General features: G+C 37.1%; 1 protein-coding gene across 1 annotated transcript; it reads left to right on the top strand.

Annotated features, from left to right (window-relative positions):
- The first annotated feature begins 1,378 nt into the window (after positions 1 to 1,378).
- On the top strand, positions 1,379 to 26,307 carry LOC125257590 (suppressor of tumorigenicity 14 protein homolog). The gene is made up of 19 exons (XM_048174044.1): positions 1,379 to 1,953; positions 3,392 to 3,563; positions 5,533 to 5,660; positions 6,877 to 6,944; positions 10,920 to 11,110; positions 11,190 to 11,312; positions 11,679 to 11,898; positions 15,288 to 15,430; positions 15,529 to 15,626; positions 15,805 to 15,914; positions 16,104 to 16,237; positions 19,754 to 19,858; positions 19,951 to 20,049; positions 20,280 to 20,393; positions 20,625 to 20,744; positions 20,853 to 21,036; positions 23,217 to 23,488; positions 25,102 to 25,238; positions 25,315 to 26,307. Exons 1-19 carry the CDS (start codon positions 1,867 to 1,869, stop codon positions 25,480 to 25,482), a joined length of 2,673 nt encoding a protein of 890 aa, XP_048030001.1. The 5' UTR covers positions 1,379 to 1,866; the 3' UTR covers positions 25,483 to 26,307.
- The last annotated feature ends 935 nt before the right edge of the window (positions 26,308 to 27,242 follow it).

Genomic DNA, 27,242 nt, shown 5'->3' with positions numbered 1-27,242 from the left:
AGAGCTGGATATGAGAGAGTTTAAAAAAGAGGAAGATAATAGGCCTATTTGTAGTTAAATATGTTAATTATTTATAATAATAATGATTAATGACTTTTAATAATAGTCTATGTGAAATAATGCTTTAATATTGCTTGTGCAATATTTGTTTTGTTGCTAGGAAATCAGTATTTTATGTCCATTTGTCCATATTTCATTTATTTAGGCCTATTTTGACAAATAGCCAATACAATCAGCCGGTAATTATCGCTGATCACCATTTTATGAAAAATTAAGCACAGTAAATTATTTTAACACAGTTACAGCGTTGTCATAGGCCTAACACTGAGGGGTGCGTTACACAACACTATTTCCCAAAAAAAAAAAAAAAAAACGTTTTGACCTTTCATTTCATGACAACAGCGTTTTGGGGGACTGAAAAAGCAAACATTTGAAAACGTGTTTCAAAGTGCATGTTTTTGAAAACAATACCGTTATTGTGTCTGTGTAAACTACAAAAACGCAAATTTGTGAAAATGGTGACGTCATGCGCATGCGTGTTCAGGCGCATAGTTTTTCTTTACAAAGTGACATCGCCAACTACTGGCCTGGCAGCATGCATAATACTGAAAACCTAGGTAGCTGACATCTTGCCTCGCTGCCCTATCTGCCCAATGACTTGTAAGGCAGCATTTGTGCATGACGGCACCTCACGAAACTGATTTCAGACCGACTTCTGCGGCAGTGTAACAGTTTAATGATCTACCGCAAAATAGCGCGAGCCTTGGTGAGAACTAAACAAATATTTAATTACTACAGTAGTAATTCTCACTAGAAATGACATCAACAGTGGAAAATTTTGGCCAAAAATGTACATTTACACACAAACTGATCAGCAAACGCAACTTTCGGATGGCATCTTTATTTTTCTAGCTCAACTGTCATAGAAGGGAAGCACGGTATTGTGGGATATCAAAGGCAGCGAAGGACACATCTATGCTGCCTTCGAAAATCGATCAGATGAAGGTATCTCAGGAAACAGAAAGTGAACCTAACATTGGATTTGGATGTGCCTTGATGTCTCTCCATCTTGGAATTTGTCCTCCAAAGGCAGCATTTTCCAGTTTTTGGACGCAGCCAGCGTTTTTAATCATTTTCGCATATCAAGGGGGATCGTTTTCGTTTTGACAACGTTTTGTACCCGAAATATGCAAAGGGAAAACTTTTCCGTTTTACATCGTTGTAAATGTATGAGATTTTAAAATAAAAAAAACACTCCTATCCACATCAAGGATGACAACACATACAGTAAATACTCTCATAAGAAAAAAAAATAGTGTAGAATGGTTGAGTAATAAATACAGTGTGCAGCACACGGGGATATATTAGGTCTACTTTGTTCCCAGGCTGCACGCCTCGCTGGCTCGTAACGTGAGACACGGGGGAAACAACAGGGAAATATTTCATCCACACCGACTCTTTTTAAACAAATATTTTAGCTATGCGCTGATGTTTCTCATCCCCAGCAGACGGACCGCTGTAATGATGCATTCTTCTTCGCGATTAATTTAATGACTCTCTAATCATGTAACATCAGACTGCCCATTGTGGCCCATGGCACACGCACACCACGGGAGAAGTTTGCCCACAATTTCTGTCGCACGGATGGCTGTGTGGATTGTACCTGCTCATAGTGCTCCCTTTGTGCCGCGGTGCATGCTGGGTGCCGCGCAGCACCTGTTCACGGAGAGACACGGAGAGTGATTGCTCGCAGCGCCAGACCCGCTCAGGTCGGGTTTCTCCGGGATCTCACTACGTCTCCGGGCTGATTTCTCTGCCCGAGGTATTGTTCTGTATCGCTGCATCGGAGCCATAAGATAGCGGGCCATGAGGACTTTTCCCAAAAACAGGAGCTGCGAAGTTTACAGCGTCTTTGGTTTAGGAGCCTGCGCCCCCGCCGGTGCACCTGCACAGGTAGGAGAGACCCTCCATCAGCACCGCGCGCACAGACACAGCGTCTAGAACGAATTCAACACGGTGATGATGCTTTTGAACACTTGTAATTAATTAAAATGTTTATTCTTACTTACAGAATACATATAATTCTATTGTGTGAAAAACAATGTTTCAACATCTCTCAGTGTTTTTAGTGCTGTGTCTCTAACTTTGATATTTAAGTATTGTGTAGCAGATCAATACGAAAATAATATTAAAGTGTAATTAAAGTATTTTAATTAGTTGTAAATGTCAAGTAGAAAGTGCTGCTATTACAACCTACATCTAACTAATAGAAAACATGGGTGTTTTAAATTATGTGCATAATATTATTTTCATCACGACCTCATTTTAAACATTTTAAGGACACATTTTAACTTAAAACTGCAATTAGAAACAAATTTAGAATACACACAAAACATAGGCTAATTGTAAGTTAGTTTACTCAGTTGCAAATGTAGGTCTGTCTGTATTCTGTGAAAATCCAGTAGAAGTACATTGGAAAGTGTTACAATCCCTCCTTGTCTGATCTTGATATGATTACTAGTTTATGTTTTAAACATGTAGATGAAAATTTTGCATGGATGTTATATATCCAATAATGCAAGAGAACCTGCTGATTTATAGATCATACATGTTCTATCATTTTACAATCAAATTATGAGAAATTTTATTTTTTCAGAATAGTTTTTTTTTTTTTTTTTTTGTCTTGTAACTTCTGTCACCTAATTTTGGTGGTCATGTACACTCTTAAAAATAAAGGTTCTTTATTGGCATCAGTGATTCTATGAAGAATATTTAACATCCATGGAACCTTTCAATTCCACAAAGGTTCTTTATAGTGTAAAAAAAAAAAGGTCTTTAGATAATTAAAATGTTCTTCATTGAAAGGTTCTTTATGAAACCAAAAATGGTTCTTCTAGCATCGCTGGCAACTTTTATTTTTAAGAGTGTATGCCAGTTTCCAGTTTATAATTGGTTTATCTGTTACAACACTCCCCTCTTCCCTATACAAACTTACAAAAGGTATTTTAAGCTCATTTCAGCTTTGATAATGAACTTAAACCTTTTAGTTTGGCCACCGGGTTGCCAAACGTTGGTCTTGATGGTCTCATGAATGTGCTTGTCAAAGATGGAGTGCTGACACCGCTGAGAGGGGCCGTGGGAAAGCAGACCCTCAAATTACGCTTTGTGCGACTCCACAGGGGAATCCCACCAGGATATCCTAGTTCCGTGACCCCTTCCTCCTAATGAAAAGATGTTTAGAATGATGGGGGGAAGCCAATTAAATACGACACATAGGTTGTTGTAGGGTGACAGAAAGGTTGTGATAATGATCATGACTTGCTTCGGCTCATATAGTATGCCGTCTCAACAAGAGACGTTACGGCAACGTTTCTCGACTTGTGTTTCACAGGACTTTGTGACAAAGCCCATCCAGACGTCAAGCCCATCTAGCAAAGAGTCTGACATCAAGAGCCCGGTGGGCAAGAGAGCGGATTGCGGGGCATGGAGTAAGTGGGCGCTGAGAGCCTCCCCCCTCCTCCCTCTCTCGGCTGCCATTGCACTGACTCTCCATTTCCTTGCATGTAAGTTAAGACCCTCTGCTGTAGAGGAATGCTGAGATTATGATCTAGTATGTTCCAGTATAGCTAGTCAAGCTTCTCATCCTCGGCTGTCCAAGAAGAGTCTTCAAGGAGAGCATGAAAATATTCTTATTTTGTTTTGTTGGATAGGCTACTCATATACATTGGGTTGCTGTAGATATTTTTCTTTATTCACATGAGTGACCCCCAAAAGATGTTAAGACACTTTTGGATACTAGAAGCACACTTAAAAATGTATGAATGTCATTGTGTTAGATATAAACTATTAAACCAAATAATGCAAGATCTTTTGTCAGAACTAACTTCATATTTCAGAGTTGTTTTGCAGTTACTATTAATTAACTGATGAAGACTATTTTTGGTAGATATACAGTGGATTTAGTGTTCAAATTATTGTTAAATAATGTGTTCAAATAATTCTTTGTCTACATAAACACTACAGTTTAAAAGTTTAGGGTTGGTAAGATTTAAAATAAATGTTTTTTATTTGTTCCTGTGATGGCAAAGCTGAATCTTCAAGATTTTAGTGTCATATGATCCTTCAGAAACATAGTTTGTATGTTTTCTTTACTGTCACTTTTTCTGAGTAAAAGTATCCATTTCTTTAAAAAAGGAATAACTACAGATCCCAAACTTTTAGAAGGTAACTAGAAAAAGTATTTTTTGTTTTGTTCAAATATGTTTTTAGTAAGTCTTTTTACAATATAATTACAATATAATTCTTAAGAATGAAATATTTTGCTTGAAAAGTAACTGTGCTTATTTCTTATGTGCTTATTTCTTATTTCTCTTTGTGCTTATATAACAAAATATCAAATCACGCTACATTTATTTAAATGTCGCTTGATTTAATATTTTGTTATACTGTATTATATTGGTCTAGGGTATGTTGTAGGGGTGTAACGGTACACAAACAAGATGGTTCGGTACGTACCTTGGTATTGAAGTCACAGTTCGGTTACGGGTTCGGTACAGAAGGGCGGAGAAAACTAAACATAAAACTTTTTTATTAAACAGTGGTTTATTGAACAAATCCTCTCTCTTTCTATAAATAAATTCAACTATAATAAACATTTCCTTAAAATCTATCTCAGATAAAGCTGTAATCTATATACAGGGAGCCCTTTTATGCACATTACTATAATAGTAGAGGTTACAATTAACAACAGAGCCCAAACTATTAGATTCAGTTGTTATTTATTTTTAAATAAAATAATCAACACTCAAATAAAAAAACATATAAATTGCAAACAAGAAGGTTTTGTATTAACTTCTAAATCTAATTATAAAATTATTTTTCAATTATTTTACTACTCCAATTCATTTTTGAAATATGACCATTTATGCAGTTACTGTCATAACTTGTTTTCATGACAAATTTATTTAAACGTATATTAAATCATTAAGACATTTACCAAAAGGTAAAGTTAATATAATGAATATATAAGCTAATATGGTGCATATATTTAGTAAAACACTCCCCTCTAACATTCATTTCTCTAGTGAACTAACATGCTGTGAACACTAAATGACTTGCCTGAGGTAAATGTAATGCTACATGAGATATTATTCTCAAGCTGTCTTTTATTGATGTCTTTCATCGGTTGATAGATTACATATAAACATTTCTATGCATAGATCGTCTGTTCTTCTTTTTCTGCGCTTTTTCCTGTTATGGCAGTTAGCAAGCAGTGTTGCATTACCAAGCTCCCCCTTCTGGATTGGAGTGTGGATCACATGTGACTGACTGTATTCATCGTCTGTCTGTATGCACCGAACCGTGACACCAGTACTATGATGGTTCGGGACGAATACACATACCGTTACATCCCTAGCATGTTGTGTTAATCAACATTTCAAACTTTTGAAAGCATTTTAAAATGTTCTGTGTAGTTTCTGAAATCTTATTATCTCGTATCATTTCTTCATATGTGTGTTCCTGTTCCCGCAGCCTCTCCATCGCCCTCAGTGTTCTACCTTGGAGGAAGCATCGAGTTCTCCAACCTCAGTTTCTCTCCAGACCTGGCAGACCCGTCGTCTACACAGTTCCGCCTCCAGTCTCAGGCGCTAAGCCATTACGTAAGCATAAACATACATAACAGTCTCTCTGTGCCACCCTCGGCAACAAAGCCGGTTTCTCCGTGATCTCTCCGGAATGCGGGCGCTCTCCAGAGACCACTCAAGGAACGATGCTCGCCCCTGGCACTTTCAAACGCAAAGTCCGCCAGAGCTGCAGGTCCAGTGGTGCGCTCGTCCCTCATTGTCACCCTTTTAAATGTAAAGCAGGCTCTGCCGAGTCTTCGGCCGCTCCGTGGCCCTCTTAAATGTAAAGCCAGCTGTAACCGGAGCCCGGCTCGGTGTGAGGCGGTGCGGTGAGACTGGCTCCCAAAGGACTGCAGCTTTTCAGGGCCGAGGACAAGAACGGTGTTTGTGAGAGGGACAGGGCCCAGGCAAGCTGAGTGAGAGGAAGAGCAGTCCTTCAATAAAAACATTGTCTGTGGGCTTCCTCACACACAATCAGATGCTCTGTACCTCTTTGCTGAGAGGCTGCAGCCAGCGGAGAAAAGAAAGGTAGACCAGGGGACAGAGTAGGCCAGGAGAGAGAGAGAGAGAGAGAGAGAAAAGTAAGGATATAGGCCACCGAAAGAGAGCCCAGGAAAGTCTGGGCCAAAAGGGCCAATGTGTGCCAGTATCATGGGAATGGTTGGCATTTGTGTCCACAGATTAATAGAGGCCGATGAGGAAACTGGCCAAGTGCGGCATTTTGTCCAGCGCGATGCTCTAATTAGCCTAAATGTAACCTGTGTCGTGCCTGTAATCCCGTTTAATAGAGAGCGAATGCGATTGTGAGAAGTGACGGCCTGCAAGTGTGCTCCTTTGCTCATAAAAGTTAGTCTAAACCCCCTGCCCGCCCCTTCCATCCAGCACTTCGGGATGACATTGAGCCCCAGACAATGGCGCTGTTGTTGCCCAAAGCTCTTGTTGCTCAAAGCCAATCGCACAAGAACAGCTCTTTTGTGCCAAGGCTGCAGGTCTCGCCTGGGCCACTGATGTCTCACCTTCTTCAGTGATGTCAAGCCTTCCGTGGCTCTGATGTCACTGCGACGTCCCGAAATATTGTATATACCAGACGGAAACTTCATGACCTTGGGAGATGTTGTCAGTGGTTTGTTTGCGGTGTGCTGAAGTACATCTGAAATAGAATAACGGTTGATGTTTGTCATGGTAATCAGTTATTACATGGTGTCTCTGTCATCTCTGTCCTTCCTTTTGGTTGACATGCTGTGGATCTAAGTTCTCAGAGTTGTATGATTCTTCACCTTGGAGCTCGTATTACCAGCACTCAGGAATTATTGCATTTAGGTGAGTCTGTACATAAACACAGTTTGGTTTATTTATAAATTACATTTATGTTTTTTATCCATTGGATTTGGGTGCACATTGAATAAATTGATTTGTGTGTAATTGGGGCTACATGAGACTGACTGACTGAAAAATACAATAATCATTGAATTTTCACATTTTAAGGTGCTGTAAGTATTAAGTAATTGCACAGTGTGCTACAGGAACTTGTGCCATTTGACTAACCTTAAATATCTTTCTCCAAAACCAACAAACGCAAACACGCAAATTTAGCCTATTTCTGATTGGCTGAAAAAGTGTGACCCCCGGTTTTACAGGCTTAAAGGATTAGTTCACTTTCAAATGAAAATTACCCCAAGCTTTACTCACCCTCAAGCCATCCTCGGTGTATATGACTTTCTTCTTTCTGATGAACATAATCAGAGAAATATTAATAAATATCCTGATGCATCCGAGCTTTATAATGGCAGTGAGTGAAACCAGTGAAGAAAGTGCCTCCATCCATCATAAATGTACTCCACACGGCTCCGGGGGGTTAATAAAGGCCTTCTGAAGCGAAACGATGCATTTTTGTAAAAATAATATCCATATTTAACAAATTATGAAGTAAAATATCTAGCATCCGCCAGACCACCTTCTGTATTCAACTTAGAAAGAAAGCGCAACGCCTCTCGCAGTTCAAAAAGCCACGTCCTACGTCTTCCCTACACAGCAAAATCCCCAGAGTTACATCAACTCTGCTCAGAGTACATATGGTCCCTCTCTAAATAGTGTTAAAGTAACACTAAAGTAGAGTAAAAGTTAATGAGATAATTAAACAATTAATTAATTGATGATTGTGCATTAGTGATCACTGAAGAAAAGAGAAACACAAGAACTACAACTGACTTCAGTCACAGCCTTATTAATTGCTTAATTATCTAATTAACTTCAACTCTGCTTCAGTGTTACTTTAACACTATTTAGAGAGGGACCATATGTACTCTGAGCAGAGTTGATTTAACTCTGGGGATTTTGCTGTGTACTCAACTTATGGGAAAAACTTAACTGACGCGATGTCAGTTCTGTTTTTCGGAACTTGAATACAGAAGGTGGTCTGGTGGAAGTTAGATATTTTACTTCATAACTTGTTAAATATGGATATATTATTTTTACACAAATGCATCGCTTCGCTTCAGAAGGCCTTTATTACCCCCCGGAGCCGTGTGGAGTGCGTTTATGATGGATGGATGAAGTTTCTTCAGCTTCATACTCGTTGGTATTGCGCACTGCCATTATATAGCTCGGACGCATCAGGATATTTATTAATATATCTCCGATTGTGTTCATCTGAAAGAAGAAGTCATACAAACCTAGGATGGCTTGAGAGTGAGTAAAGCTTGGGGTAATTTTCATTTGAATGTGAGCTAATCCTTTAAGCTTAGTCCCAGATGAAAATGCCTGTTTGAGCTGTTTTAACTGAAAATTAAAATATTGACTTAAAGGTGCTCTAAGTGATGTCACACGTTTTTAGGCCAAAACATTTTTTGTCACATACAGCAAACATCTCCTCACTATCCACTATCTGCCTGTCCCCTGAACACACTGTAAAAAAACACGGTCTCTGTAGTCGCCACAAGCTCCAGAAACGGCAACAAAAACTACCTGGTGCAGCCTGGACCACGAAACATAATAAACATGCTCCAGCCAATAACTGACAAGAAATGATTTTAAATGCGGTTTATGACTGTTTCAGGAAGCACGGAGGGGAGGGGGAGGGGGAGGAGGAGGAGGAGGGAGGGTCTAGCTAGCCTCTGTTTTGTTTGACAACCCTTCGAACGTCAACAGGAAGTTACTTCACCTAGGATCGCTTAGAGCAGTGGTTCCCAAACTGTTTTTAACTTGGAGTAACCCCTGAAGGGATTACCATCCTTCTGCGTACCCCCTCTCTTCCACTTCGACTGCAGTCACACCTTTACCATTAAGGGACAATATTTGCCCCCTAAATTGATTTTCCAGTTTTTTAGCTTTATGAATAACTTTATAAAATAAATAATGTTTTAAATAAAAATGTCCAATAGAGAAATATGCAATGATGGTAAAACTAAGTAAAACTTTTAAATATTAAACCAAATCCGCCAGTAGGTGGCACTGGCAGCAAGTCACTGTTTTTATGAGTGAGTCATCGAGTCATTCATTCAGTAACGAAGCAAGTGGCTGTGAATGAATCATTGACTCTCACGATTCGTTCAAAGCCGCAGAATTGTTCGCGAAACACAGACGTGTGTGGTAGTTCTGCTGTGGTTTTCGTTAGAACTATTATTTCACTGCAAAATAGAGTAAATACTGACAGTACTGTGTTTAAAATGTACGTTTTATTTTTTGACCTGTTGTATTATGCCACGTTTGCAGTCATGTGGATATTTGGGAACAATTACATTCTTGCTCGTTATCATCATTAAATACAAGAACTCACACAAGGTATGTTTTTGTATCGGAGAAAGTTTGAGTCTTAAATCGAAATTAATCCATTATCTGTGTCTATATTTGTTCTTCATGCGAGTAAGTGCGAAATCTCTACTTTTACAAAGGTGCATTGTCGAGAACGACAGTAATTTAGCGCGATTTAAGGCAGCAGATTCGGCACGCAATCTATCATTTGCATGCTGCTTGTTTTACAGTCTATTGTGGATACAGTAATTTTTGACTGCAAATGATGAGCTAATTTGATTAAATGTACTGGTTTTACGACATTTTGGAAGTTAGAAATACATGTTCGATTTTAATATTATTTTAAGGTAGAATTAAATGAACTAGCCTACTCAGCATTTTGTTCGCGTACCCCCTTTTGTCACCTCACTTAGGCCTACCCTCAGGGGTACGCGTACCCCTGTTTGGGAACCACTGGCTTAGAGCACCTTTAATTTAACTTAAAATATGTCAGTGCCATTGTTTTGTCTGAAGATAGTTTTCTAAGGCATGTTTATAAAAGCTACTCAAATGGCTTAATTGAATTAAGGCTTTGTCCTGGCTTAATCTAAGCCCTGTTTGTGAAACCCATGACTTTGCTGTTTTACAGAGCTGTTAGAGACAGTTGCGATTTAGTAGGACATCTATTGCTATGATGTCTGTCAGGTAGCAGGGACATATTTTGCATGGTTTTTCAAAAAATATCACTTGCCGAACGTCTAATCAATTAACAAAAGGGAATAATAATAGAAAATCAATAACAAATAAAAAGACTGTGACAACTGTTAATATTAACAACAAAAGTCCAGTGTTGTTTTGGTCTTATTTATTTAGTATTAAAATATTTATTTAAATTAGCTTTTATTATTGTATTTTAAGTTTTGATTTCAATTAGTCATTTTGTTATGTGATTTTTAAAGGTTCTATAATAATTGATCAGAAGTTACAGTGCAGACGTTAATATTGTTACAAAAGATTTCTGTTTCAAATAAATTCTGTTCTTTTCTATTCATCAAATAATCTTGAATCTTGAAAAAAAGTATCACGGTTTCCACAAAAATATTAAAAAACACAACTGTTTGCAACACTATTAATGATAAGAAACGTTTCTTGTGCAGCAAATCAGCATATTAGAATGATTTCTGAAGGATCATGTGACACTGATCCTGGAGTAAATTCAGCTTTGCCATCATATTAATAGGTTACATTTTAAAATACATAAATATATAAAATAAGATATATAATAATATTTCACAATATTACTAATTTTTTTGTATTTTTGTTCAAATAAATGAAGCCTCGGTGAGCATAAAACATTAAAAAAAATCTTGCAGACCCCAAACATTTGAATTGTAGTGTAGTTGTGATGCCTTATTGCAACTCAGCTGTGCAATGCAAAACTGTTTCTATGTCATCACACATTTGGCATCTGTCAGCATTTGCAATTTTGCCCATTAGCACATCAACTCAAACTAAATCAGTTTTAGGTGTTGCCATCTTGTTAAAAGTCATGTGTCCTGATGACAGTGAAGGAGTGGAAGGTCTTTGTGTGTACTACTGGAGTAAATTCTCTGCTCCTCCCGCTATTGCTGAGGAACTCCGGAGAGTGAATCCGACCCGACTGCAGCGTCGTCTACCTGGAACCAACAAGGTTCTTTTTAGCAAGAATGAGGAACGCTACTACATGGAGAGGGATGAGGACACACTGCGTCTGCTGGGTAAAGAGCATTTCATCCCTCTGTTTTTATCCTTTCCAAAGTAAGGAAAACACCTAAACGTGTGTTTCTATGTGTGCAGGTTTGAATCCAGATGACGGTGGTGATGCCGAGGATGATGACGATGAAGATTCTGATGACAAAGCGGAAAAATTAAAGAACCCAAACTCTTTACAGAGTGGCAAGTGGCAGTTGGGGCTGCAGGGTACAACCATAATACACTGTAAAGCCTGTTGAGTTTACTCACATGATTTATGAACACTGACTCATTTGAGTTGCCAAATGTTGGTTAAACTAATTCTTCTGTATCCTCCATGATACATCGTACTGTGAGCGAAGAAAAACACGATATACGCCACAAGTAGGTAAGGCGATTCAAATGCAACCATGTCCCATTAATCCTCTGAGTAAACTCTGCATGCAAGTCCCTCAACCAGGCAGGTCTTACAGTGTACTATCACTACCGTACTATCATTCTGTCATGAAAATTCCTCTACAATCATTATTTTCTGATTGTATTTTTGATCTGTTCTCTCATTCTGATCATTTCTTACTCCCATCTGCCTAACAGCCATGTCTTTTGACCTGTACGCTAAGTACGGGAACAATCGCACGCTCAGTCTTGTCAGTCCGAAGAAGCCGTATTACCAGTGGAGGCTGCGGGTGCCGTCCGGCCACGTCGTGCGACTGGTCATTCTCACACTTCAAGGGGCAACACCAGGAAGCTGCTCTGCCAACAAATTGTCTGCTTATGATTTTCTACTGCCGCTTCAGAACAAGATCATTGCTAGGTAAGTGTGACATCACATTTGAGAGAGAAAAGCAATTGTTGTCCATTCGCAGCATCGACGCATACTCTCAGTCAGTGCTTTGAAATGAGCACTGAACATAGTCTGTATGTTTCCTGGCCTTAATTTGGTGCTCTAAAATGGAATTATAATGCTTAGGGGCCAGTTGTTCCAAAAGTTTAATCTGGATCAGAATGATCTGGATTTGGAAATCCCATGTTTTGCTATCCAGGATCAGGTAATCCATTTTACTTTTGTGCTGGTTTTTCAAAGCAAAATTGGATTGGACCACCTTGATGCAGATACACACTTTTTCAGATTACCAAATCTGGATTATAGTGTTCTACGGAGCCCCTAAAGGGACATGGTGATAGAAAGAATATGAGATTGGGGGTGGAGACATTTCAATGCTTTTGTGTTCTCTCAGAAATGTGCTGCGTAGCGTTCACCCGAGAAACTTTGAGTTTGCTCGCAAAGAACTTTTGACTGGTTTGTCTCTTATGATTGTGGCAATGTAGTTTACAAACAGTGATTAAAAAAACACTTTGAATTAAATATAATATTTTTGTTTGATATTTACAGCTGTTTGGGGATTATTTATGGCACCAGAATCTCTTTTTTTTTAACTTTATAGTAGGTTACCAAAAGGCTAAATATATAGCCTAATCCCTACTTCTAATTTATTACTTTAACAGTTAAACTAATCAAGAGCAAAATAAAAAATATGTGCATGTATGTATATTACATGATAAAAATGTTGTATTTTTTGACCAGTTTTAAAGTTTTTTTTTTTTTTCTTTCCCTAAAATCCACCCTTCTGGGGCCATTTATTCAAAAGTAATCTGATTTCGGCTATCGGATTGGATCAAATCTTAGTTTTGATCAGGATAAAATCATCAGTTTGTGTTGTTCAGAACTTTTTAGTAAGATTGGGATACCTTTGATCCAAAAAATCTGGATCTTACTGTATCCCAATCTTACTATAAAGTTTTAAACAACACAAACTGATGATTTTATCCTGATCAAACCCAGACTAGATTTTATGATCTAATCTGATTTTAGAATCCTTTTTTCCTTTTAAACAACCCATTTTCAAGATTTGATTCAATCCGATAGCTAAAATCCGATCAGATTACTTTTGAACAACTGGGCCCGGTTATTCAAAAGGTTTAATCCGGATAAAATTGATCCGGATTTAGTAATCCTTTTTTTGCGATCCGTGATCACGTAATCCATCTTACTTTTGGAGCCAGTTTTTTAAAGCAACATCGGATTGGATCAATCTGATCCGGATAGGAACTTTTCAGGATCACCAAATCTGGATTTCCAGTGCTCTACGGAGGCCCTAAAGGGACATGTTGATAGAAAGAATATGGGTTTTGAATTAAATATATTTTTGTTGGATATTTACAGCTGTTTAGGGATTGTTTTATGGCACCAAAATTTCTTTTTACTTTAGAGTAGGTTACCGAAAGGCTAAATATGTAGACTAATGTCTGCATTTAATTTATTACTTTAACAGTTAAACTAATCAAGAGCAAGATAAAAATGTGTATGTATATTACATGATAAAAATGTTGTATTTTTTGACTAGTTTTAAAGTTTTACTACATTTTCCTCCTGGAATCCACCTTGAAATCCTACCCCCTGTTGGGATCAGGATAATCCTGTTTTTTTGGATCAAAGTGATCCAAATCCTACAAAAAAGTTCTGAAAAACCCAAACTAAAGGTTTGATCCGGATCAAAACCAAGATTGGATTACGTGATCTAATCCGATTATGTAATTCGTTTTTTCTTTTGAAAAACACATTTTCAAGATTTGATCCAATCCGTTATCCAAAATCCTAGTGGATTACTTTTGAAAAACCGGGCCCTGGGGCCAGTTGTTCAAAAGTAATCTGATCGGATTTCGGCCATTGGATTGGATCAAATCTTGAAAATGGGTTGTTCAAAAGGAAAAAGGGATTCTGAAATCAGATCAGATCACGGAATCCAATCCTAGTTTTAAACTGGATCAAACCTTCAGTTTGTGTTGTTCAAAACTTTTTAGTAGGATTTGGATAACTTTGATCCAAAAAAACAGGATTATCCTGATCCCAACAGGGGGTAGGATTTCAAGGTGGATTCCAGGAGGAAAATGTAGTAAAACTTTAAAATTGGCCAAATAATACAACATTTTTATCATGTAATATACATTTTTCTTTTTATTTTGCTCTTGATTAGTTTAACTGTTAAAGTAATAAATGAGAAGTAGACATTAGGCTACATATTTAGCATTTTGTTAAACCTACAGTAAAGTAAAAAAAGAGAAAAGTGCTGTAAATATCAAACCAAAGTATTATATTTAATTCAAAGTGTTTTTTTTTTTTTTTATCACTGTTTGTAAACTACATTGGCACAATCATAAGAGATGAACCAGTCTTTCTATCACCATGTCCCTTTAGGGGCTCCGTAGAGCACTAGTAATCCAGATTTGGTAATCTGAAAAAGTGTGTATCTGGATCAGGGTGATCCAATCCAATTTTGCTTTGAAAAACCGGCACAAAAATAAGATGGATTACTTGATCCTGGATAGCAAAACATGGGATTTCCAAATCCAGATCATTCTGATCCAGATTAAACTTTTTGAACAACTGGCCCATTGCCCTAAAGGTTTAGTTCACCCAAAACTGAAATTTCTGTAATTCAATTTATTGTCATTGGTCAAGCTCCCAAAAATGCCAAACAAGCACTGTAAAGGTGGTTCGAATTACTTTATAACTACACTACCGTGTTATTAATTTATTTTAAAATGTAATTTATTCCTGTGATGGCAAAGCTGAATTTTCAGCATCATTCCTCCAGTCTTCATGTCACATGATCCTTTAGAAATCATTCTAATACACTGATTTGCTGCTTAACATTTCTTACTTTTATCAATGTTGAAAACAGTTGTGCTGATTAATATTTTTTGTGAAATTAGTCACATTTCAGGATTCTTTGATGAATAGAAAGATCAAAAGAACAGCATTTATTTGAAATAGAAAACTTTTGCAACAATGTATTAGTCTTTACTGTTACTTTTGATCATTGTAATGCATCCTTGAAAGAAAAAGATTTTCTTTCAAATTTTACTGACCTCAAACTTTTGAACATGAAGTGTATATTCCAAGTCTTCTGAATCTATATGATCGTTTGGTTGTGAGGAATAGACATTTTAAGTTGAAAGTTGCTGAACATCTCTGCTCTAGCTCACAAATATGCCGCATCAAGACCAGGTTTGATGTCAATGGCAAGATATGAGCACAATATGATGTGGCACTCCACACCTGAATGCTGTTTTTTTGTTTTCATCCTGTCATTGTCATAGTAAAGTGGCCTGAACATCAAACATCATCTCTCTTCTTCACAGATGGTGTGGTCTTCCAATATCAGGAACGTCCCCTGTAATGAAACTGACATCTTCTGGGAACGTCATGCTTGTCACATTTTCATTCAGTCGTCAGAGGCAAGGAGCCATCTTCAAAGCTTATTTCCAGGCTATACCCAAAACCGGTGTGTGAATTAGTGGTCAGCATGAGATGCTATCATTGTAGTCTTATTCCACTCAGATGTTAGAATTTCTTTGGTTCCGTGTGACTGTTTTTCTATAGAGTGTGGTGGTTTCCTCACTGCGTGGAACGGCACAGTGACGTCCCCTTACTACCCCGCCTACTACCCTCCAAATGTGGACTGTAACTGGAAAATCAGGGTGAGCTAAGGCTAAAGGCTTTCCCATGTATCCCATGAGCCTCTTCCCCAGTGTTAGCATGCATGCCCTGTGAACCCCATTCAGAGGTCTGGGATGCTCCCTCTTTGAGACGAGGGCCGCAGGGTGGCTGCTGCTTTGTGTAAGAGTGCATCCGTTGAGAGTCTGGTTTCACTTTTAGGCTCCGTTGCCGGGATACCTTCTCTCCGTGACCATTGTGATGCTAGACATTCAGGATTCACCAGCCTCGAGCACCTGCGAAAAAGATTGGCTGGAAATAGGTGGCGTCAAGTGAGTGTCATGTCTTTCACGTGTTGAAAACGGTTGCCTTAGACTTCCATATACGAACTGTGGGTTTACATGCACTATGTTTATAATGCATCCTATGAGAATCAGATCATATTTTTTTGCTGAACTAACAGTATATTTATGTGCATGTCTGTATATATGCATGTGTATGTTTTTTCTTTGCTTCCACAGGCTCTGTAACCCAGTTGGGGACAACAGCAGAAAGAGGATCTATTCTTCACCCGTCCTGCTGCACTTTCACTCGGATGAGTCTTTGACACATAAAGGTTTTTACCTGATCTACAGAGCCTTCTCTCCTGAAAGTGGTGAGTATTCTGTTTCAGGGCCATTAAAAGTAAAGCATTATCCCGATTTTTTGTTGTTGTTGTTGTTTTGGTGAGAAATATTAAATAAAATATTTAAAACATATTATGTAATATAAATAATTATTTATTTTAAATTACTTTTGATTATTAATTATGTTAACCCTTTAAAGCATAGAGATCACTACAGTGGACAGCTATTCAAAAAGCCATTTCTTGCGTGTGCATGGGTTTTGATTGCACAGTTGCACATCAACCATTACAGTGGACACTAGTGCATCATCCTATACACTGCCACCAAGTGGCAAGCCATTGTATGTGGATTTTTTTTCTCTAAACCAAGATGACTGATGACTCTTGCAGGCAAAAAAATGTTGTAACATCTAAGGAGTCATATCATTGTTACATTTTCCAAGTATTGATTTTAGATTCTGATTAATAATCTGTCCACTAATTTGGACCTCATGTATCACTAGTTAAATTTCAGCTACATTTCATACTATTTTCAGCTAAATTTCATACTAATTTCAGCTAAATTTCATACTATTACTGTAACTTTTTTGTTTGTAAATAAATGTATTTGTGTCATTAGAATGTAATTTGCAGTTATATTAAAAAGTAATCTGATTACATAATGCATGTTACTTGTAATGCGTTATTTTACCTGTTTCATCAAAAAGTAATCTGATTATGTAATGCATGATACTTGTAATGCATTACTTTACTCATTACATCAAAAAAGCAATCTGATTACGTAATGCATGTTACATGTAATGTGTTATTATACCTGTTATATCGAAAAGTAATCTGATTGTGTAATGCATGTTACTTGTAATGCGTTACTTTGCTTGTTACATCAAAAAGTAATCTGATTACATAATGCATGTTACTTGTAATTCGTTACTTTATCTGTTACATCAAAAAAGCAATCTGATTACATAATGCATGTTACATGTAATGTTATTTTACCTGTTTCATCAAAAAGTAATCTGATTATGTAATGCATGATACTTGTAATGCATTACTTTACTCATTACATCAAAAAAGCAATCTGATTACGTAATGCATGTTAAATGTAATGTGTTATTATACCTGTTATATCGAAAAGTAATCTGATTGTGTAATGCATGTTACTTGTAATGCGTTACTTTGCTTGTTACATCAAAAAGTAATCTGATTACATAATGCATGTTACTTGTAATGCGTTACTTTACCTGTTACATCAAAAAAGCAATCTGATTACATAATGCATGTTACATGTAATGTTATTTTACCTGTTTCATCAAAAAGTAATCTGATTATGTAATGCATGATACTTGTAATGCATTACTTTACTCATTACATCAAAAAAGCAATCTGATTACGTAATGCATGCTACATGTAATGTGTTATTATACTGTACCTGTTACATCAAAAAGTAATCTGATTGTGTAATGCATGTTACTTGTAATGCGTTACTTTGCTTGTTACATCAAAAAGTAATCTGATTACATAATGCATGTTACTTGTAATGCGTTACTTTACCTGTTACATCAAAAAAGCAATCTGATTACATAATGCATGTAACATGTAATGTTATTTTACATGTTTCATCAAAAAGTAATCTGATTATGTAATGCATGATACTTGTAATGCATTACTTTACTCATTACATCAAAAAAGCAATCTGATTACGTAATGCATGCTACATGTAATGTGTTATTATACTGTACCTGTTACATCAAAAAGTAATCTGATTGTGTAATGCATGTTACTTGTAATGCGTTACTTTGCTTGTTACATCAAAAAGTAATCTGATTACATAATGCATGTTACTTGTAATGCGTTACTTTACCTGTTACATCAAAAAAGCAATCTGATTACATAATGCATGTTACATGTAATGTTATTTTACCTGTTTCATCAAAAAGTAATCTGATTATGTAATGCATGATACTTGTAATGCATTACTTTACTCATTACATCAAAAAAGCAATCTGATTACGTAATGCATGTTACATGTAATGTGTTATTATACCTGTTACATCGAAAAGTAATCTGATTGTGTAATGCATGTTACTTGTAATGCGTTACTTTGCTTGTTACATCAAAAAGTAATCTGATTACATAATGCATGTTACTTATAATTCGTTACTTTACCTGTTAAATCAAAAAAGCAATCTGATTACATAATGCATGTTACATGTAATGTTATTTTACCTGTTTCATCAAAAAGTAATCTGATTATGTAATGCATGATACTTGTAATGCATTACTTTACTCATTACATCAAAAAAGCAATCTGATTACGTAATGCATGTTACATGTAATGTGTTATTATACCTCTTACATCAAAAAGTAATCTGATTGTGTAATGCATGTTACTTGTAATGTGTTACTTTACTCGTTACATCAAAAAAGCAATCTAATTATGTAATGCATGTTACTTGCATGCAATACATTACCCCAACACTGCTCATTTCAGATGAGACTGAAAACACCTGATTACTAGTTTTTTTCCACAGTCTGAAAACATCAAAAGATCAATGTAGATTTCAGTCTGTGGTTTTCTCTGAGAGGAGAGCTACGGTAGAAATGATGAATTATGAGCTAATAATGGTAAATCAACATACTCTGGTAGACTGGAGGGAGCATGAGCGTTTTCTATAGTCTGAGTTGGGTTTCCACACATTGGAAAAAAATTAGGTTGTCATAATTCATGTATGAAAGGGTTAATACATTTTTTTAATCATGATTTTAGCTGTGTCCCACATTTTGTGTGCAGCCCTGTTGCCACATGATTTTCCCTGTTACAAAAAATACAGAATCATTTAAAATTGTGACATCTAAAATGCAACATCATTTGCACCCTTTCTGCATGGTGGAAAGACAAATAAATAATATCATCACATTTTGTCAATTTTTTTACATACCTTTTAGTGCTCACAGCATTTAAGCTCAATCATTACCCACGTTACTAGGGAAACATTGATTTGATCAAAAGTCAACTTTTTATGAAGATTAACTAATTTTTTATTTTCCAACAAATGATCAGTGAATGTAATCATTATTTTTTTTAAGAGTAAGAGGTCTCATATTTAGTACCCTACTTGGGAAATGGAAAATGTAGTTACAGATTCATTTCCTAAAGAGGTTTTATCAACAAAGTTCGGGAGGAGCACATTCAGATAATTAACATAATTAACACAGGAGGAGCTTATTCAGTTAATCAACTCAGCAAAGCAAACTTACCTCTGTTCAATGACAGTTTTCCAGCATCCCTCCACCACCCCATCTCCTCACTTATAACTATTCCTATCCCAACCTGGGATGGGGGGAGTACTCCCATCGGACAGCACGCCAAATACACATAACCTTTACTCTATTTAATTATATGTAAGTGTGAACTCGTTAATCCAAAATAAAATTCGTAACTTATCATGACATTACAACGAAAATAAATGTAATCTTACTGAATCATTTTCAATGCACAAATGTATAGCCCAGTAAGTAATGATCATGTTTATTCTCCCATATTAGCATGTCCGAGGCAGTTCCGCTGTGGAGATGGCAAGTGCATTCCTCTGAGGAAAGTGTGTGATGGAGAAAAAGACTGTTCTGATGGACGAGATGAGGCTAAATGCAGTAAGCGCATAAGTTACATTTAAATTTTATAATTGCGTTCTTTTCTGCCATCCATTGTTGTCTCATTTAAACCTGCTCTACTTTGCTTTTAGACACGTGTAAACCAGGGGAAGTTTATTGTAACGGTCAGTGCAGACCACACAACCAGTGTAACACGGCATGCGGTGACAGCAGTGAAGAGACTAACTGTGGTAAGAGTGTCTATCAGTCCTTATGAAGATTTAATACTTCATGCAGCAAAATTGCTCTCTTCCTGCATTCACTGATACCCAGAGATGTCTAATTTTATTGCTACAGACATGTGGAGAAAGTTTGTGGTAAGACCTACCTAACTTCTGGTGCATGTGTGTGTGTGTGTGTGTATACACCTATGAGTTTGTCAAGCTCATTTCTTTTTGTGTTCAATTTGCCCACTTTTTAGGAGGTAAATGCTACCATATGTGCCCAAACAAAATCTGCCTCCCCAAAGCATCGGTGTGTGATGGGATTGTGGACTGCAAAGATCGCAGCGATGAACTCAACTGCACAAGAGCATGTGATTAAAACCCACTTTGCCTACAATTCGGTTCTATTCAGTCATCCTTCAGGGCTTTTTGGCCCAAAAAAAGCATTTGGACAATCAAGCCACATGGTTTTCAGTACAAACATATTCATTACAAGCACACATGTACAGTGACACAGTCATTGTCTCAGTGGACTGAGACAATGTTTATCATTTCATTATTTTATCATTGATGACGAATTCTGTCTGTCTGATCCTTTGCAGTTTCAAAAGGATGCTCTCCCTCCTCCTACAAATGTGCCAGTGGAAAGTGCTTGAGTAAGATCAATCCGGAGTGTGACGGCATCAAAGACTGCAAAGATGGTTCGGATGAGTTGCGCTGTGGTGAGCGTTTAAAGAATGACATTTTTTACTTCAATTTAACTGCCTATAATAAAGATTCTTTGCTTGCAACAGTAACAAATCCTACAAATGTCATGCTGTGCATTGTAGGTTGTGGCACAAGGCCCAGGAAGAGGGCAAAGATTGTGGGTGGAACAGATGCCCAGACAGGCTCGTGGCCGTGGCAGGTCAGCCTTCAAATGGAGCGCTATGGTCATGTTTGTGGGGCATCTTTGGTGGCCAGCCGCTGGCTCGTCTCTGCAGCTCACTGCTTTCAGGACTCAGATGCAATCAAGTGAGGTTTTATTCAGGCACCTACACTGTTGTTAAAGGTTTGGGCTCTGTATGAATGTTTTTTTTTTTTTTTTTTGATTCAGCAAGGATGCATTAAAGGGATAGATCACCCAGAAAATTCTGTCATCATTTACTCACCCTCAAGTAGTTCCAAACCTGTATGAATTTCTTTGTTCTGCTGAACACAGAGAAAGTCAGTAACCAAACAGATCTCGCCCCCCATTTACTACCATAGTAGGAAAAATAAATACTATGGTAGTCAATGGTGGTGAAATCTGTCCAGTTACTGACATTCTTCCAAATATCTTCCTTTGCGTTCAGCAGGACAAAGAAATTCATACAGGTTTGGAACTACTTGGGGGTGAGTGAATGATGAGTAAATGCATATTAGAATGATTTCTGAAGGATCATGTGACACTGAAGACCGGAGGAATGATGCTGAAAATTCAGCTTTGCCATCACAGGAATAAATTACATATGAGTCTTCTTTCAAAAACTAATTTAATTAAAAATTAATTAAAACCGACCCTAGCTTTTGAATCGTAGTGTTTATACTGTCCATCTGTTTTATTTTTATTTTATTTTATTTTATTAAAAAAAAAAAGAAAATTCTGTCATTAATTACTCACCCTCATGTCGTTCCACACCTGTAAGACCTTTGTTCATCTTCGGAACACAAATTAAGATATTTTGATGAAATCAGAGTTTTTTTTATCCTCCTTTGAAAGCAATGAAATTACCACATTCAATGTCCAGACAAGTAGTAAAACATCGTTTAATTAGTCCACGTGAGTCGGCGTTCGGACGTAAACACGAAAATGCAGCACTGCGCCAACTGCATAACAGGCTGACAGGGAAGAGGAGAAATTGATGAATAAAGTCGTTATTTTAGTTTTGTTTTTGCGCACAAAAAGTATTCTCATCACTTCATAACATTAAAGGTGCCATCGAACGTTTTTTTACAAGATGTAATATAAGTCTAAGGTGTCCCCTGAATGTGTCTGTGAAGTTTCAGCTCAAAATACCCCATAGATTTTTTTTAATTAATTTTTTTAACTGCCTATTTTGGGGCATCATTAAATATGAGCCGATTTATGCTGTGCGGCCCCTTTAAATCTCGTGCTCTCCGCCCACGGAGCTCACGCTTTCCTTAAACAGTGCCTAAACAAAGTTTACACAGCTAATATAACCCTCAAATGGATCTTTACAAAGTGTTCGTCATACATGCGGCATGCATGTGTTGGATTATGTGAGTATTGTATACTGTTATATTGTTTACATTTGATTCTGAATGAATTTGAGGCTGTGCTCCGTGGCTAACGGCTAATGCTACACTGTTGGAGAGATTTATAAAGAATGAAGTTGTTTATGCATTATACAGACTGCAAGTGTTTAAAAATGAAAATAGCGACGGCTCTTGTCTCCGTGAATACAGTAAGAAACGATGGTAACTTTAACCACATTTAACAGTACATTAGCAACATGTTAACGAAACATTTAGAAAGACAATTTACAAATATCACTAAAAATATCATGATATCATGAATCATGTCAGTTATTATTGCTCCATCTGCCATTTTTCGCTGTTGTTCTTGCTTGCTTACCTAGTCTAATAATTCAGCTGTGCACATCCAGACGTTAATACTGGCTGCCCTTGTCTAATGCCTTTTATAATGTTGGAAACGTGGGCTGGCATATGCAAATATTGGGGGCGTACACCCCGACTGTTACGTAACAGTCGGTGTTATGTTGAGATTCGCCTGTTCTTCTAAGGGCTTTTAAACAAATGAGATTTATATAAGAAGGAGGAAACAATGGAGTTTGAGACTCACTGTATGTCATTTCCATGTACTGAACTCTTGTTATTCAACTATGCCAAGATAAATTCAATTTTTCATTCGAGGGCACCTTTAAGGTTGAACCACTGTTGTCACGTTGACTATTTTAACGTTGTAAATGTTTTTACTACTTTTCTGGACATTGAATATGGTAATAACGTTGCAGTCTATCGGAGGTCAGTCAGCTCTTGGATTTCGTCAAAATATCTTAATTTGTGTTCTGAAGGTGAACGAAGGTCTTATGGGTGTGGAACGACATGACACACAGTATCTAAATCTGTTGTCTCTCGCACTCCAAAACACGTGACGCTTCAGCTATAAGTGTTTGCTCATGTTTTGGCAGATATTCTGATGCGCGGTCATGGAGGGCCTACATGGGTATGCGAGTAATGAACTCGGTCAGCAACGCAGCAGCCACCAGACAAATTCGGCGTATTGTCTTGCATTCGCAATACGACCAATTCACATCCGACTATGACATCGCCCTACTAGAACTAAGCGCCCCTGTTTTTTTCAATGAGTTGGTACAGCCCGTCTGCGTTCCTGCCGCCTCTCACGCCTTCACCTCTGGAACCAGCTGCTTTGTCACTGGATGGGGGGTTCTGACAGAAGAAGGTATGTCACCATGTAGAAACACATTCCAAACGAACAATTGCTTCTTGTTCAGCTGAAACAAGTCAACTTTATCCATACTTTTAAACACATGATTCATATGATGACTAAAGATGAGAAAAATGCAAGTCATCTTTGACAACAGTCACTGAAAAATCCCCCAGCATCCCCATCAAAATGGAAAGTCACACATTAGATATGCTACCTGTAGTGCTAAATAAGTACTTATATTTTTATGGTGATCTTATTTAAAATTGATCCTAAAATGTATGCCTAACTAATAAGAAATTACTGAAGTTGGTTTAAATTTATTCTTATATTTTAAAATAAAGGCTTATTGTACATCCAGCCAGTTGTTATCGCAAAATAATCCCTGACAGGTTGATCAGGACCCTGATGCAAAGCCACAAGCAGTTTTGATCCTAGAAAAACAAACAAGTTCAAACATTTAAGGGATAATATACAGTTGTATCACTTATTACACAGCACATTAATAATGACGGGGACATGAAACATTGATTTGAGAAGAACCTGTTTTAAAAACTTACCTGTGCATTATCTTATAATCCATTTACAGTGTACAAAACAATCATTCTAGCAATAAGACAAACACTCCAACAATTTAACAATACGCCTAATATTAATACTGAAGATCTCCAATTTAATTTTACACTAAATACAGCCGATAACTGATTTGCAAAATGGCATCAGCAGCTTTTATGTGATATTAAAGGGTTAGTTCACCCAAAAATGAAAATAATGACAATACCCTCATGTTGTTCTACACCTGTAAGACCTTCATTCATCTTTAGAACACAAATTAAGATATTTTTGATAAAATCCGATGGCCTGCATAGACAGCAATGGTACTTCCTCTCTCAAGATCCATAAAGGTACTAAAAACATATTTAAAACAGTTTATGTGAGTACAGTGGTTCTACCTTAATATTATAAAGCGATGAGAATATTTTTTATGCGCCAAAAAAACAAAATAACAACTTTTCTTTGTTATTTCTTTATGAATCAAGTCAATGGATCGGAGCGCCAAAGTCACGTGATTTCAGCAGTTTGGCGGTTTGATACGCGATCTGAATCACTGATTCGACACAAAAGATTCATAATGCTCTGAAGCAGTGTTTTGAAGTCGGCCATCACTAGATATTGTTAAAATGTCCTTTTGGGTTTTTTTTGGCGCACCAAAAATATTCTCGTCGCTTTATAATATTAAGATTAAACCACTGTAGTCACATGAACTGATTTAAATATGTTTTAGTACCTTTATGGATCTTGAGAGAGGAAGTACCATTGCTGTCTATGCAGGCCTCACTGAGCCTTCGGATTTCATCAAAAATATCTTAATTTGTGTTCCGAAGATGAATGAAGGTCTTACGGGTGTAGAACGACATGAGGGTAAAGTAATAAATTACATTATTTTAATTTTTCTATGAAAAAACAAACCCTTTAAACCTTATTGTAAGTGTTACCAAGTATTTTTATATCAGTAAACTTTAAAAAGCAGAACGGTTTTGGAAATTTTATACAAGTAAATTATGTTGCATACACCATTTAATATCATTAAATGCATTGTTTTTATCTAAAAACCTTCTAAATTTCAGGCGAACTGGCCACGTTGTTGCAGGAGGCCACCGTTAACATCATCAGTCACAACACTTGCAATAAAATGTATGACGATGCGGTCACTCCCAGAATGCTTTGCGCCGGAAACATTCAGGGAGGAGTGGATGCTTGTCAGGTTAGTGTGCACTTAGTTACTATTTATGTGCTTCTCAGCATTCAAGGTTCATATATTCACGTCTTTGTTCGCACAGGGAGACTCTGGGGGACCTTTAGTGTGTCTGGAACGTGGCCGAAGGTGGTTTCTAGCAGGCATTGTGAGTTGGGGTGAGGGCTGCGCTCGACAAAACCGGCCCGGAGTTTACACACGTGTCATAAAGTTCACAGACTGGATTCACCAGCAGACGAAAGGCCAGGTGTGAGGCACGCTTGCATACGCACACATATATTTACACCAGAGAACGGGTGATTTGCCCACGATCGAGGTGCTGCGGCCCAGCTTTCGTGGTGCCCAGACACACAGCAAACATCAACACCTCTGCATCGGAAGCAATTTCCCACCAATTCCTGTTGCTCAGCGTTTTAAACCTCCACCCACAGTCTGCCAGCAGCTTCACTCCCTTCTGTGATTCTTTATGCCCCAAACTCTTACAAACCACCCACAAACCAACTGTACTCTCTAAAGCCTCGACAGTGGACTACTAGTGTAGAGATTATAACAAGCAGGTTGAGGAGATACACGTCTTTCATTATTTGCAGTGGAATGAGTTCTCTTGGTAAGATTTGTATTATTTGCATACAGTGACTATATTAGTTTTCATTCATTTATTCATGGTAATGGAATCATTTTGATTTTTTTTCATTGTTTAAGGATGATATAAACCCTCAACTTCATTGTCCATTTCAAATATGTCCAACTGTGAAATTGATCGCATGTCAGAAATTATGACCAACGTCAATTTAGTCTTGTATTATTATTATTATTATTATTATTACCGTTTTATATGTTTTTATAGGGATTTTGTTTTAATAAATGATCGTTGGCTCCTCTTCCAGTGGGAGAAAGCAATGGCAGCCCCTAAGACACTCTCTCTCTACTGGTTTTGATTTGACATTACATTACTCCTTTAGTTATGCACACTTTATGATTTGTATTCCTGACAACCGGATGTAAATGTCAAAACTGAGCAAATGTTGATACTTTATAATAGATATATGAAAATAGGACTATATTAAAAAGAGGTGCTACATTACTTCCACTTTGTGATTTTTTTTTTTAATACTTGCATGTTTCAGTGAAGTGTAATTCATGACTCAGTGTTGTTTAAAGGGTTAGTTCACCCAAAAATGAAAGTTCTGTCATTAATTACTCACCCTCATGTCATTCCACACCTGTAAGACCTTCATTCATCTTCTTAACACAAATTAAGATATTTTTGATAAAATCCGATGGCTCAAGCAAGTTAATTTACACTTTCAAATGCCCAGTGTAGAAGCCATATGGTTACTAATGTTGTTACTCAATTTCTTTACTTATGTTATTATATTTTTGTACTTCCACTTTAAGAATTTCCTGGGGTCAAAATCAAAGATACTTTCCCAACTGGAAGTGGCTATTGATCAAAAAGAAGCCACTACACCCAGAAAGCTACTAAAGATATATTTAAAACAGTTCATGTGACTACAGTGGTTCAATCCTAATGTTATGAAGCGATGAGAATACTTTTTGTGTGGCAAAAAAACAAAATAACTTTTCAACAATATCTAGTGATGGGTGATTTCAAAACACTGCTTCATGAAGCTTTGAAGCTTTACGAATCTTTTGTTTCGAATCAGTCGTTCGGAGCGTCGTTACATCATAAGTTTTTTGAAATTTCAATGGCTCATGTGACTTTGGCAGTTTGATACACGCTCCGAGCCACTGATTCGAAACAAAAGATTCGTAAAGCTTCAAAGCTTCATGAAGCAGTGTTTTGAAATCACCCATCACTAGATATTGTTGAAAAGTCATTTTGTTTTTTGGCACACAAAAAGTATTTTCGTCGCTTCATAACATTAAGATTGAACTACTGTAGTCACATTAACTGTTTTAAATATATGCCGTTTGAAAGTGTAAATTAACTTTACACTCACTGAGCCATTGGATTTCATCAAAAATATCATAATTTGTGTTCCGAAGATG

The sequence above is a fragment of the Megalobrama amblycephala genome, linkage group LG22, assembly GCF_018812025.1.
Source record: "Megalobrama amblycephala isolate DHTTF-2021 linkage group LG22, ASM1881202v1, whole genome shotgun sequence".
Lineage (NCBI taxonomy): Eukaryota > Metazoa > Chordata > Actinopteri > Cypriniformes > Xenocyprididae > Megalobrama > Megalobrama amblycephala.
Note: the sequence above shows the minus strand (reverse complement) of the source record. Positions and strands in the feature narration are given on the sequence as shown.

Coding starts and splice junctions, on each gene's coding strand:
- LOC125257590 (XM_048174044.1), top strand. CDS start 1,867: ATGAGGACTTTTCCCAAAAACAGGAGCTGCGAAGTTTACAGCGTCTTT. Junction 1,954..3,391: donor CCGCCGGTGCACCTGCACAG/GTAGGAGAGACC, acceptor TGTGTTTCACAG/GACTTTGTGACAAAGCCCAT. Junction 25,239..25,314: donor GAGGAGTGGATGCTTGTCAG/GTTAGTGTGCAC, acceptor TTGTTCGCACAG/GGAGACTCTGGGGGACCTTT.